At 40.0% G+C, this 14,043-nt stretch overlaps 1 protein-coding gene across 4 annotated transcripts in view; it reads right to left on the bottom strand.

Annotated features, from left to right (window-relative positions):
• Nucleotides 1–14,043, bottom strand: part of LOC124718857 — a 106,629-nt gene that overhangs the window by 54,021 nt on the left and 38,565 nt on the right. For all 4 annotated transcript variants that reach the window (XM_047244486.1, XM_047244488.1, XM_047244485.1 and 1 more), the window contains one exon: nt 9,470–9,655. In XM_047244486.1, the coding sequence (XP_047100442.1) occupies nt 9,470–9,655 (186 nt within the window). The remainder of the gene's footprint in view (nt 1–9,469; nt 9,656–14,043) is intronic.

Raw genomic sequence — 14,043 nt, 5'->3', positions numbered from 1 at the left:
GTACACACTACAAAAACAGAATTGCAAATATCTGCCAAAATGCCAAAAAATATGCTAGAAGGCTCTTAGAAGGGACATGGTATGTCTGAAGATTTGTCATTCTACCAGCTTTCCAGAATGTGGAAAAAATGGATCCATTCGACTGGGAAGTACTTACAGCCAGGAGCATACGTTATGGACATTTCCGAATAAAAGATGAGCCCAGAATTTAAAAGAAACGTAAAAAGTGTGGGACTACAAATCCAAAGGTCTCAAGTTCGATCCCTGGTCAACCCCTGAAGTTTTTATCTGTCACTTGTAATTTATTCATGCCTGGCAATATTTGATGATGTGGAAAATGCCAAGTAATCCATGTTATACTGCAGGTCCCCTACAAATGGTGGGGTAATTCGGTTGGAATTCATGTTAAACTAAGCCATCCTATAGCCAGCCAGGTAAACAGTTCTAAGATGAGAACAAGGCAACAGCATACCATCTCCAACAAGACTGCCTAGAAAAAAAACTCTGGTGTTAAAACTGATCTTCATACTGATGACAGCTTTAATTTTATTAATATTCTTCTGCCTTCACTATTACTTAATTATTTTTACTTAAAACTGCAGCACATTTCTCCAACTTCGCATTTATTTCCGAATCTTGCCTGCTGAAAAATAAATGTTGGTCAAAATGCATCAGTTACTTTGAAATTCCAAAACATTCAGAGAGACAACATTATAAATGGGCTCCTATACTATTAAACATGGAGCCAATTGTGAGTTTCTGATTGGAAAGTTCATCTTTCAGAGGACAAAAGTACTCCAAAAAGAAAATCAATTTTAGTAATTGGGATGAAAAAGAGAAACTCGACACCATTACAACCCATTGGCTGCACATTGTACCCATAAAACTATATTGTAATACAATACAATGACACAATGGATACCAACATTCAATTGCAAAATTAATAATATTGGTTGAATACCAGTCATGGCATTTTATACCAAAGCTTTCCCAAACTTATTTTATGATTTGTACTCGTTAAAGTTCTATCAAAAGAAAGAAGGTATTGATAAGTAAACCTTCATTGTTTAGGTATTTTGTGAATTCATCAATTATGCTTAGTATAGCTGTCTGTAAATGACAGCTTTTTTGAGGTTTATTTTGATGGCTGGAAGAACTGCATCAGAGATTGATTATCTGAAACTGTCTATTTCGTATATAGGTTTAGGTCCAAGGTATTACACACATACTGCAGCCATTCATCCTTGTTGGTCCTCATTTGCGAGTAATTGACAAAAACAATTTTTTTTTAAATTTTCTTTAGCTTTAAAAACAGTAACATATATCAAATTGTTGCCATAGCATAATGTTTATCATGCAGTCTACACAGGTGGAAGGTTGTGGGTTTGAATCTTGTCACATGGTGTGAATATTTTTTATTTTTTAATCTTTGATTGTTATTTCTATTAAGTTATCCTGTTCAATATTTTCCCTAGACTTTTGTCATGTCATTTTAATGAACTGTTTCAATTGCTCTCATTTCTTCCTCCTCTTATTCTTTTTTCCACTTTGAACCTTTGTACATGTGAATATCATTATTGTTATTTATTGATTTCAATTTAACTTCTTCCCTATTATCATCTTATATTTTTGTCCACGTTATTGCATTCATTATTTTTATTCTTCATTTTGCTGGAATTTTGTTTTACTCATAATCCCTTCTTTCGCTTAAATCCTCATCTGTATTACTTTGTGCATAGTGCAATAAGAATTTTTATTTTCAATGTTTATATGATGGCATCCAAAAAATACGCATCCTGTAATGAAAAATATAATTTTGACACTTCTGCACAGTCATTAGGAATAGATTATTTAATCTTTCATCAGCATTTTCAAACATTAAAATTTTATGATAAAAATAATGTAATTCACATGTACTAAGGTTCCAAGTGGAAAAAGAATAACAGGAAGAAGAAATGACAGCAACTGAAACAGTTAATATTTTGACTAAAATAGTGTGACAATGGAATAGAAATAGAAAAATTACATTCAAACCAGTTAATTGAATTAGAATAACGATCCAAGTCATTTCAATAAGTATTAAAAAATAAAAAGTCCCATGCCACCTGACGAGGGTCACATCCACAGCCTTCAGTGTGTGTAGACTGCATGACAACCATTATGTCATGGCAACAGTCTGATTAATGTTACTATTTTTAAAGCTAAGGTAAATTTCCAAAAATTTTTTTTGGCGATTACTCGCAAGTGAGGGCCCATCAAGGTGCGTGGCTGAAGGGTGTGTGTGATAAGTGGGACCTCGACCTACACCTCCATATAGATAGTTTCAAAAAGTTGAGGTCACCACTGGGGAGTTGTCCTTTTGAGTACCAAAACCAGGACTTATTTGCTGATTTTCGTATCCAGGTAAGCCTACCTTTATTAAGAGGATTATTATGTAAAACAATGAAAGCCAGACATGTCAAGTGAAGATAAATCAAAAAACATTGAACTCCAAATAAAATATTTTATTTCAGTCCATTGCCACATGTGTCTTTTGAATGATCACTTGTTTTGTTCAAACTATGAGTATCTTCAGATATGCTGAAACAAATCAAAGACATGCTAAGGTCAAACAATGAAAAACCCTAGATGGAATAATGACATTATTATGAAAATGCATTATTATGAAAAGAATAGATTGTTACCATATAGTGGAGATGTTGAGGCACAGATAGGCACAAGAAAAAGGCAGTCAAAACAAGACTGAGGTCACACGTATGTGAGAGTAGCGTTTCATTCAGTGTATTATGTACATTGTCTAATTCTGATGAAAGCCTTTTTGGCCAAATGCTCAGCCGTTTGACAGTCTTTTTGTCGTGCCTATCTGGGACTCAGCATCTCCATTATACGGTGAGTAGCAACTAATCTTTTCATAACATTGCCATTATTCTATCCTAGATTTTCAATTGTTTAACTTTGCTTGCAGAGCAGCCTGTCAGTGTTACATGCTCTGCCCAGCTTCCATAACTATGGAATTGTAAAGAAGAGTGGGGAAGCATGTCAGCTGTCTCATATTACACAGTGTATAATCGGAAGTATCAGAATGCCTATTACTGGACACTGTCCATGTTTCTCATTTATAATACTTCATCTATGGTGGGGACAATTTCAGTGAGACACTTGAATCTGTGTGGAGGGCCAGCTGCCCGTTCTTCCTCAACAACCAAAACCAGAGAAATCAGTGATGTTGGACGGAGCAAAAGCAACATTCTTACTCATTCCAATAGTGTTCCAATGTGTTCTGGTCAGGACAGTCTACTTCAGAAATGTTATAGTCCACAAACTACTACCTTACAGACGCAGCTTAGTCACGATGCGGACAAAAGTCAGCATCGAGTGATCGTGAAGAGTCATTGCAGTGAATTGTGATGAAAAATAATGGGCCAACAGTTGGAAAAGTCACTGCAGAACCAAATGTCGCACTCACAAATGCTGTCAGCACCAAACCGGTAAAAAGGGAACTCCGTCAATCCGTAACCAGGGACTTGCAGGGTGAAGTGGAACTCCAAAATCATTGATCAGTTATACAAATGTACATAACAGGAAAATGTGATGATCAAACTGTGTATGTTGAGCAATGCAAGAATATCATTTGGTCAGATGTGTCTCTTTTCACACTGTTTCCAACATCTGATTAAATTTACATTCCGAGAGTGGCATACGACTGACAGTTTGGGCAGCAGTATCGCAGTATTCTGTGGGCTTCGAGGAGTTTTCTGCAAGGTAGCATTACTGCCGAGGATTATGTGACCATTTTGACCAATCAGGTATATCCCACAGTACGATATTTGCTCCCGAAGGGGACGCATCATCCTTTGCCACCAGTCAGTAGACCTCAGTATTATGAAGCCCTTGTGAGCAAGTTTGGAAAGGAGGGTGCACGATTGTCATTTGTCTCTGTGACCATTACCTGAATTTGCCACTATTTTGAAGGAAGAATGGTATAAGATTCCCTCAAAACCATACAGGACCTGTACTTATTCATTCCAAGATGACTGGAAGCTGTTCTGAATGCCGACAGTTTTCCTACACTGTATTCAGCACGGCAGTGTTTTTTTGCCCACCCCCTGAATCTCGTTACAGAAAGTGCTCGACTGTTACCCTCGCCAGCGTATTCTCGTAATCTTTCAGACACTGAAAATTCTCAGTCACAGACTGCGACAGACTGGAATGTCACCATCTGCCAACCACTACGATTGATATAGCCTGGAATACTGTGAAGTAGTGTGAAATGATTTACCTGTCTCAATCACCCAAATTTGGTTTCACTCGGTGCCCAGCCGACTAAGAGCAACTGCCACAGGAAGATGTGGCAGCACCGCATACTACCGTATTTTCTCGAATCTAAGCCACACCTGAAAAATGAGACTCGAAATCAAGGAAAAAAAAAAATTCCTGAATCTAAGCCGCACCTGAAATTTGAGACTCGAAATTCAAGGGGAGAGGGATGTTTTAGACCGCACCTCCAAATCGAAACAAAGTTGGTCCATTGTAATATGAGACACGATTTAGGTCGAATGGATGAAGATACAGCTACAATAGTTTAGTTCGAGTCGTAAGCTTAGCAGTTCAGCTGGACCAGGTAGCCACTGCTACGCGTCAGGTGCTCCGACTGTATTTATACGGGTACCTTTCCTTTTTCACGTGCTTCGTCTGGATTCAATCGATTGCTTATTTTGCTTTGATCTGGTAAGTGCCGTTCTCTTTGTTATAGGTGTTTACATCACTCTAAGCTGAAAATGCATTATTGTACTGTGTCACGCATTGTTTGTCGCATTCTGATACTGAGTGTTAACGACCAGTTGCCGCTTGTGGCACAGCTTCTTTTGTGTGCACTACCACAGCTTACAATAAAAAATAAAAGGAATTGTCTCATTAGAGAAACAATGGCAAGTGACTGCTATTTGTTATTACTTACACTGCTGCTTTCTTTGATAATGATAGACTGTGTATGATAGAAGATGTTCTGAACGAGAGTTTAGCGAAAATTTTTCTCCGTCTGAAAATCTCTGCAGACGCCCCTTTAGTACATTACATTCTGCACAGAAATTCGAGTCATCTTAGATTGAAAAATCTAGTCAGTTGCCGTGCTTCATTTCTGACTGCATCACTATTCAGCATAAGAATAATACGAATATAAACATCACGTGATATGTATATTCTTCCGCATTTGCTGTTGTCTCACTCTAGTTTCGTAGTTTATTAGGCAGAGAGAATTTAAATGAGACAGCAGCAAACACGAAAGAATACAAGCATAATGTTTACATTCTTTTATCTTTTCTTTTAATTTATTTACTGACGCAGAGGTTTTGGCACCAGTATTTATCTTTGTGCCTGCAAAGCATGCCTGTGTAGCGCTATATATAATTGACAGCATAAGTCAGTTGTGGCGGCACCTACCAACATTTTTCAGAACTTCCGCTTACTTTGCACTTGATTCTAAGCTGCAGGCGGTTTTTTCGATAGCAAAATTCACAAAAAAAAGTGTGGCTTGGATTCAAGTAGATTCTACATCCACATCTACATCCATACTCCGCAAGCCACCTGACGGTGTGTGGCAGAGGGTACCCTGAGTACCTCTATCGGTTTTCCCTTCTATTCCAGTCTCGTATTGTTCGTGGAAAGAAGGATTGGCGGTATGCTTCTGTGTGGACTCTAATCTCTCTGATTTTATCCTCATGGTCTCTTCGCGAGAAATATGTAGGAGGGAGCAATATACTGTTTGACTCCTCAGTGAAGGTATGTTCTCGAAACTTTAACAAAAGGCTGTACCGAGCTGCTGAGCGTCTCTCCTGCAGAGTCTTCCACTGGAGTTTATCTATCATCTCCGTAACGCTTTCGCGATTACTAAATGATCCCATAACAAAGTGCGCTGCTCTCCGTTGGATCTTCTCTATCTCTTCTATCAACCCTATCTGGTACAGATCCCACGCTGCTGAGCAGTATTTAAGCAGTGGGCGAACAAGCGTACTGTAATCTACTTCCTTTGTTTTCGGATTGCATTTCCTTAGGATTCTTCCAATGAATCTCAGTGTGGCATCTGCTTTACCGATGATCAACTTTATATGATCATTCCATTTTAAATCACTCCTAATGCGTACTCCCAGATAATTTATGGAATTAACTGCTTCCAGTTGCTGACCTGCTATTTTGTAGCTAAATGATAAGGTATCTATCTTTCTATGTATTTGCAGCACATTACACTTGTCTACCTTGAGATTCAATTGCCATTCCCTGCACCATGCGTCAATTCGCTGCAGATCCTCCTGCATTTCAGTACAATTTTCCATTGTTACAACCTCTCGATACACCACAGCATCATCTGCAAAAAGCCTCAGTGAACTTCAGATGTCATCCACAAGGCCATTTATGTATGTTGTGAATAGCAACAGTCCTATGGCACTCCCCTGCGGCACACCTGAAATCACTCTTACTTCAGAAGACTTCTCTCCATTGAGAATGACATGCTGCGTTCTGTTATCTAGGAACTCTTCAATCCAATCACACAATTGGTCTGACAGTCCATATGCTCTTACTTTGTTCATTAAACAACAGTCGGGAACTGTATCAAACGCCTTGCGGAAGTCAAGAAACACGGCATCTACCTGTGAACCCGTGTCTATGGCCCTCTGAGTCTCATGGACCAATAGCGCGAGCTGGGTTTCACACGACCGTCTTTTTCGAAACCCATGCTGATTCCTACAGAGTAGATTTCTAGTCTCCAGAAAAGTCATTATACTCGAACATAATACGTGTTCCGAACATAATACGTGTTAGAGATATAGGTCAATAGTTCTGCACATCTGTTCGACATCCCTTCTTGAAAACGGGGATGACCTGTGCCCTTTTCCAATCCTCTGGAACGCTACGCTCTTCTAGAGACCTACGGTACACCGCTGCAAGAAGCGGGCAAGTTCCTTCATGTACTCTGTGTAAAATCGAACTGGTATCCCATCAGGTCTAGCGGCCTTTCGACTTTTGAGCAATTTTAACTGTTTCTCTATCCCTCTGTTGTCTATTTCGATATCTACCATTTTGTCATCTGTGTGACAATCTAGAGAAGGAACTACAGTGCAGTATTCCTCTGTGAAACAGCTTTGGAAAAAGACATTCAGCCCAGAATGAGATTTTCACTCTGCAGCGGAGTGTGCGCTGATATGAAACTTCCTGGCAGATTAAAACTGTGTGCCTGACCGAGACTCGAACTCGGGAAGTTTGGAACGTAGGAGACGAGATACTGGCAGAAGTAAAGCTGTGAGTACCGGGCGTGAGTCGTGCTTCAGTAGCTCAAATGGTAGAGCACTTGCCCGCGAAAGGCAAAGGTCCCGAGTTCGAGTCTCGGTCGGGCACACAGTTTTAATCTGCCAGGAAGTTTCAAGACATTTAGTATTTCGGCCTTTAGTCTGTCATCCTCTGTTTCAGTACCATTTTGGTCACAGAGTGTCTGGACATTTTGTTTTGATCCACCTACCTACCGCTTTGACATAAGACCAAAATTTCTAAGGATTTTCTGCCAAGTCAGTACATAGAACTTTACTTTCAAATTCATTGAACGCCTCTCGCATAGCCCTCCTCACACTACATTTCGCTTCGCGGAATTTTTGTTTGTCTGCAAGGCTTTGGCTATGTTTATGTTTGCTGTGAAGTTCCCTTTGCTTCCGCAGCAGTTTTCTAACTCGGTTGTTGTACCACGGTGGCTCTTTTCCATCTCTTACGATCTTGCTTGGCACATACTCATCTAACGCATATTGTACGATGGTTTTGAACTTTGTCCACTGATCCTCAACACTATCTGTACAAGAGACAAAACTTTTGTGTTGAGCCGTGAGGTACTCTGTAATCTGCTTTTTGTCACTTTTGCTAAACAGAAAAATCTTCCTACCTTTTTTAATATTTCTATTTACGGCTGAAATCATCAATGCAGTAACCGCTTTATGATCGCCAATTCCCTGTTCTGCGTTAACTGTTTCAAATAGTTCGGGTCTGTTTGTCACCAGAAGGTCTAATATGTTATCGCCACGAGTAAATAGGGTAATTCTCGCACTCTGTATACTCACAAAGTGCCTACAAATTTAATAATGTATTGTTGTTATCATAATGTAAACTGGGGGGGGACGAAAGTCACGGGGTAGCAATACGCACATATACAAATGGTGGTAGTATTGTGTACACAAAGTAGGAAAGGGCAGTGCATTGGCAGAGCCATCATTTGTACTCGTGTGAAGAGATTTCTGATGTGGTTAGGTCGACTTGACAGGAATTAACAAACAGACACAGAATGTGGAATGGTAGCTGGAGCTAGATGTAGGGGGCAGTCTATTTTGGAAATTGTTAGATAATTCAATATTTTGAGATACACGGTGTCAAAAGTGAGCCAAGAATACCACATTTCATTAATCACTTCTGTCTACAGACAGCACAGTGGTCGACGGCCTTCACACGACGACCGAGCGCAGCAGCTTTCGCATCGAGTTTTCAATGCTACGAGACAAGCAATACTGCGAAAATAACCGCAGAAATCAATGTCGCACGTGCGGTGAACATACCTGTTCACACATTGTGGCGAAATCTGGTGTTATTGGGCTACCGTAGCAGACGACCGACGCGAGCGGCTCTGCTAACAGCCCAAAACCGTCTGCAGCGCCTCTCCCGGGCTTGTGGTCGTGTCGTTTGGACCCTAGACGACGAGAAAACTGTGGCCCGGTCAGATGACTGCTAATTTCAGTCGGCGAGAATCGCGATGCCAGGGATCGAGTGTGGTACAGGTCCCACAGAACCGTGAGACTAATTTGTCAAGAATTTACTGTGCAGGCTGGTAGTGGCTCCAAATTGGTGTGGGCCACGTTTACACGGAATGGATAGGGTCCTCCGGTCCAAGTGAGCCGATCATTAACTGGAAATGTTTATGTTCGGCCACTCTGAGACCGTCTGCAGGCATTCGCGGACTTCAAGTTCCCAAACAGCTGTGTCACATCCCTGGGCCACAACTGTTCGCAATTGGTTTGAAGAACATCCTGGACAATTCGAGAAATGGATCTGGCCACTCAGATTGCCCGACACAAATCCCACTTAACACTTTCGGGACACAATCGAGGCACTGGAAACACTTTTGCAATTACGAACGGATAGCGACACCGCGGCTATATATTTCAGCAGGGGACTTTCGACGACTTGTCGTCTGTGCCACAGCGGGTTGCAACACTACGCCGGACAGAAAGAGATCTGACACGATATCGGAAGGTATCGCAGAACTCTCGTCACCTCAGTGTACGCGCACAATAAGCAGAACACCATTACTCGCTATACTTGCTGTTGCAGTTTTAATGGCCGGTCCTAGATGTACGTGAGAACACATGACATTTTACACAGTTGACAAAAACAGTCTCACAGAATTCACTCTTATTTCCAATAGGATGGAAAGTGGACTTACATAAATGGCACAGGAATTACGTGCGGTATCCGTTTGTGTATCGTATCGAAGATAAGTTCTCGCAAGTTGTGAAGCCGTCCCAGTGCCCTGAATGCTTCCAAATCTTCTCCATCTACAACGTCGTACGTATTCAGCTGCAGGTATTCCAGGGTGTCAACACACTTCACCAGCAGAGGGACTATGTTCCTGTTTAACAGAGCAACACAACTTACTCTCAACTGCCAGAATTATTATGTGACTGAAAATTTACAAACAGTATACTGAGTTCTGTAAGAGAAATAGAATAATACAAGCAGTTAATATAGACATAAACAACTGTGAATGAATGTTCCAAATTTCTGAGTGTATACAATGAACTCTAAACTAAAAAAATCACATTGCTGAGCTGTTCAAACAACTAACAGGTAAACCTACACAAAGGATGCACATCAATTTTAATTAGCTTTGAATATATTATAGCAGAGAACAAATAACAGATACTTTTTTATTTGTGCACGTGCACCCATTATGGGGACGAAACACCCCCTCGAGAAAAATTGAGTTTGATTCTGAAACAATGCCACTGAAATGGCAACAGATATAAAAATAATTAAATAAATGTTCTAAGGTTTTTAACGTACATTACAACAGCACACCTAGATTTGTACAATTTTTTTTATTCCCTCTCCCCACTGTTTAGCTTTTCGAGTTGACATCTGACTAATAGCAAAATGCATAGCATCATTAATAGCAAATTCAGTCATATGTGACGAAGTAGTGTCTGCTTTAATGAAAGTTGTCACGGTGGGTTGTTTAATGAGTCTTTCCCAGATAAGTGCACTATATTTGTGTTTTCTTTTTTATATTTGGTGTATTTTTTTTTTTTTTTTTTTTTTTGTTTTCGTGTCGTAAACTTTTCAGATTTAATAATGTTACATTTGAAATTGTGTATACATTATTGCTGTATTACTGTAAATCTGTACAATAATGAGGAGATGCAGAATTGTTCTGAATGATCTGATTTTTCAAGGGTGTGTTTCACCCCCGTTAACGGTTGTATGGGCACCTATTAAAAAACATGTGGCTATTATTCTGAGCTCTACCAGAACACATTCAAAGCCAATCAAAATTGAAATGTATCTCTTTTTGCTTTTCATAATTGCTAGCTTGAGAATACGAAAAAAAAAGTAACATATTAATATGATGTGCTTACATCACATACACTTTTTCTTCCACAGATCCGTAGTGTGGGCATCATCACATATGCAGAAAATGTCATAATGCAAGAATAAATAATACATATTCAGTAAAATTATCAAAAAGGTAATTGCAAGCAACTACTTAACGTTCTGACTGCAGATAATACATAGTCTGACAGAAACAATGCAGCATCTGGAAGGGAAGATTAAATGAAACTTCACAGCTCGAGAGGGTATTTGAAGTTATTTCGGCGATTACAAAATCGAGTCAAACTCGACAGTGTGAACCCCCTTATTAGTAAGAAATGCACTGCCTCTGGCATAGATGAGAGCACTGCTTCATTTGGGAAGGGTGTCATAAAGCAGTCGTATCCACTCTCGAGACAAACTGGGCGACAACTCCCGTAACTGGCCCTCGATATCCCGTATGCTGCAACTGGGACACAATTGACGTCCGAGACAGGAATGAAATCTTCACTGGGCAAAAACACGCTGTAAGAATATGTTGTGCTCACCCACAATCGTCTTGTAGACATCTGTTTAAGGACTCGGTCCTTCTGACTACTGATTCACAGTATATTTATTCCCTCGTGATGTTTGTTGTAAATAAATAATCCACTACAGATCAAAACGAAGAATGACGTATATAATTACAATACCAGAAGGAAAAATTACATTCATCACTCCACATTAAGGTTGTCTTTAGCACAAAAAGGAGTGCACAATGCTCAAACAACAATTTTTGATCACATACCTAGTGATATAAAATGTCTGACAGACAGCAAAGTAAAATTTGAAAACAAACTGAGAAAGTTTCTCTTTGACAGCTTCTATTCTGTAGAAGAATTTCTGTTACTGTAAAGTGTAGAGCTTACTAACTCCCAACAGGAGCAAGATAGTGAACTCACGTTGATATCTCTGAGACGAAATTCACCTGACATCTATCCTATGAAACCCATCTGGGTTATTGGTTGCCATCACAGCGTACACAAAAAAATATCAGTGGCACATTATTTACACAAATTACACGACCTGTGTTTAGGCATCTAATGCCACATACCTCGACAAACCTGCCAACAAACTGCCAGACCCCTGATACACAGAATCGGTGATTATTTCACCCCGAAGAGGGACAAACGAGCTATTAAGCAGGTAGACTAGATGTTTTGATTCATTAGTGTACAGTATGTACAAGAACCGAGGTGAAACAATAAGAGTGGAAGACCAAGAACAAAGAGCACAGATTAAAAAGGGTGTAAGTCAGGGACATAGTGTCTCACCCCCGCTGTTCAGTCTATATGCTGAAGATGCCATGTTGTTGTTGTTGTGGTCTTCAGTCCTGAGACTGGTTTGATGCAGCTCTCCATGCTACTCTATCCTGTGCAAGCTTTTTCATCTCCCAGTACCTACTGCAACCTACATCCTTCTGAATCTGCTTAGTGTATTCATCTCTTGGTCTCCCTCTACGATTTTTACCCTCCACGCTGCCCTCCAATACTAAATTGGTGATCCCTTGATGCCTCAGAACATGTCCTACCAACCGATCCCTTCTTCTGGTCAAGTTGTGCCACAAACTCCTCTTCTCCCCAATCCTATTCAATACCTCCTCATTAGTTATGTGATCTACCCATCTAATCTTCAGTATTCTTCTGTAGCACCACATTTCGAAAGCTTCTATTCTCTTCTTGTCCCAACTATTTATCGTCCATGTTTCACTTCCATACATGGCTACACTCCATACGAATACTTTCAGAAATGACTTCCTGACACTTAAATCAATACTGGATGTTAACAAATTTCTCTTCTTCAGAAACGCTTTCCTTGCCATTGCCAGCCTACATTTTATATCCTCTCTACTTCGACCATCATCAGTTATTTTGCTCCCCAAATAGCAAAACTCCTTTACTACTTTAAGTGCCTCATTTCCTAATCTAATTCCCTCAGCATCACCCGACTTAATTAGACTACATTCCATTATCCTTGTTTTGCTTTTGTTGATGTTCATCTTATATCCTCCTTTCAAGACACTGTCCATTCCATTCAACTGCTCTTCCAAGTCCTTTGCTGTCTCTGACAGAATTACAATGTCATCGGCGAACCTCAAAGTTTTTATTTCTTCTCCATGAATTTTAATACCTACCCCAAATTTTTCTTTTGTTTCCTTTACTGCTTGCTCAATATACAGATTGAATAACATCGGGGAGAGGCTACAACCATGTCTCACTCCCTTCCCAACCACTGCTTCCCTTTCATGTCCCTCGACTCTTATAACTGCCATCTGGTTTCTGTACAAATTGTAAATAGCCTTTCGCTCCCTGTATTTTACCCCTGCCACCTTTAGAATTTGAAAGAGAGTATTCCAGTCAACATTGTCAAAAGCTTTCTCTAAGTCTACAAATGCTAGAAACGTAGGTTTGCCTTTCCTTAATCTTTCTTCTAAGATAAGTCGTAAGGTCAGTATTGCCTCACGTGTTCCAGTGTTTCTACGGAATCCAAACTGATCTTCCCCGAGGTTGGCTTCTACTAGTTTTTCCATTCGTCTGTAAAGAATTCGTGTTAGTATTTTGCAGCTGTGACTTATTAAGCTGATAGTTCGGTAATTTTCACATCTGTCAACACCTGCTTTCTTTGGGATTGGAATTATTATATTCTTCTTGAAGTCTGAGGGTATTTCGCCTGTTTCATACATCTTGCTCACCAGATGGTAGAGTTTTGTCATGACTGGCTCTCCCACGGCCGTCAGTAGTTCCAATGGAATATTGTCTACTCCGGGGGCCTTGTTTCGACTCAGGTCTTTCAGTGCTCTGTCAAACTCTTCACGCAGTATCGTATCTCCCATTTCATCTTCATCTACATCCTCTTCCATTTCCATAATATTGTCCTCAAGTACATCGCCCTTGTATAGACCCTCTATATACTCCTTCCACCTTTCTGCTTTCCCTTCTTTGCTTAGAACTGGGTTTCCATCTGAGCTCTTGATATTCATACAAGTCCTTCTCTTATCTCCAAAGGTCTCTTTAATTTTCCTGTAGGCGGTATCTATCTTACCCCTAGTGAGATAAGCCTCTACATCCTTACATTTGTCCTCTAGCCATCCCTGCTTAGCCATTTTGCACTTCCTGTCGATCTCATTTTTGAGACGTTTGTATTCCTTTTTGCCTGTTTCACTTACTGCATTTTTATATTTTCTCCTTTCATCAATTAAATTCAATATTTCTTCTGTTACCCAAGGATTTCTACTAGCCCTCGTCTTTTTACCTACTTGATCCTCTGCTGCCTTCACTACTTCATCCCTCAAAGCTACCCATTCTTCTTCTACTGTATTTATTTCCCCCATTCCTGTCAATTGCTCCCTTATGCTCTCCCTGAATCTCTGTACAACCTCTGGTTCTTTTA

Source organism: Schistocerca piceifrons, chromosome 10, assembly GCF_021461385.2.
Source record: "Schistocerca piceifrons isolate TAMUIC-IGC-003096 chromosome 10, iqSchPice1.1, whole genome shotgun sequence".
Lineage (NCBI taxonomy): Eukaryota > Metazoa > Arthropoda > Insecta > Orthoptera > Acrididae > Schistocerca > Schistocerca piceifrons.
The sequence above is the reverse complement of the archived record's forward strand: the minus strand, read 5'-3'. Positions and strand labels throughout refer to the sequence as shown.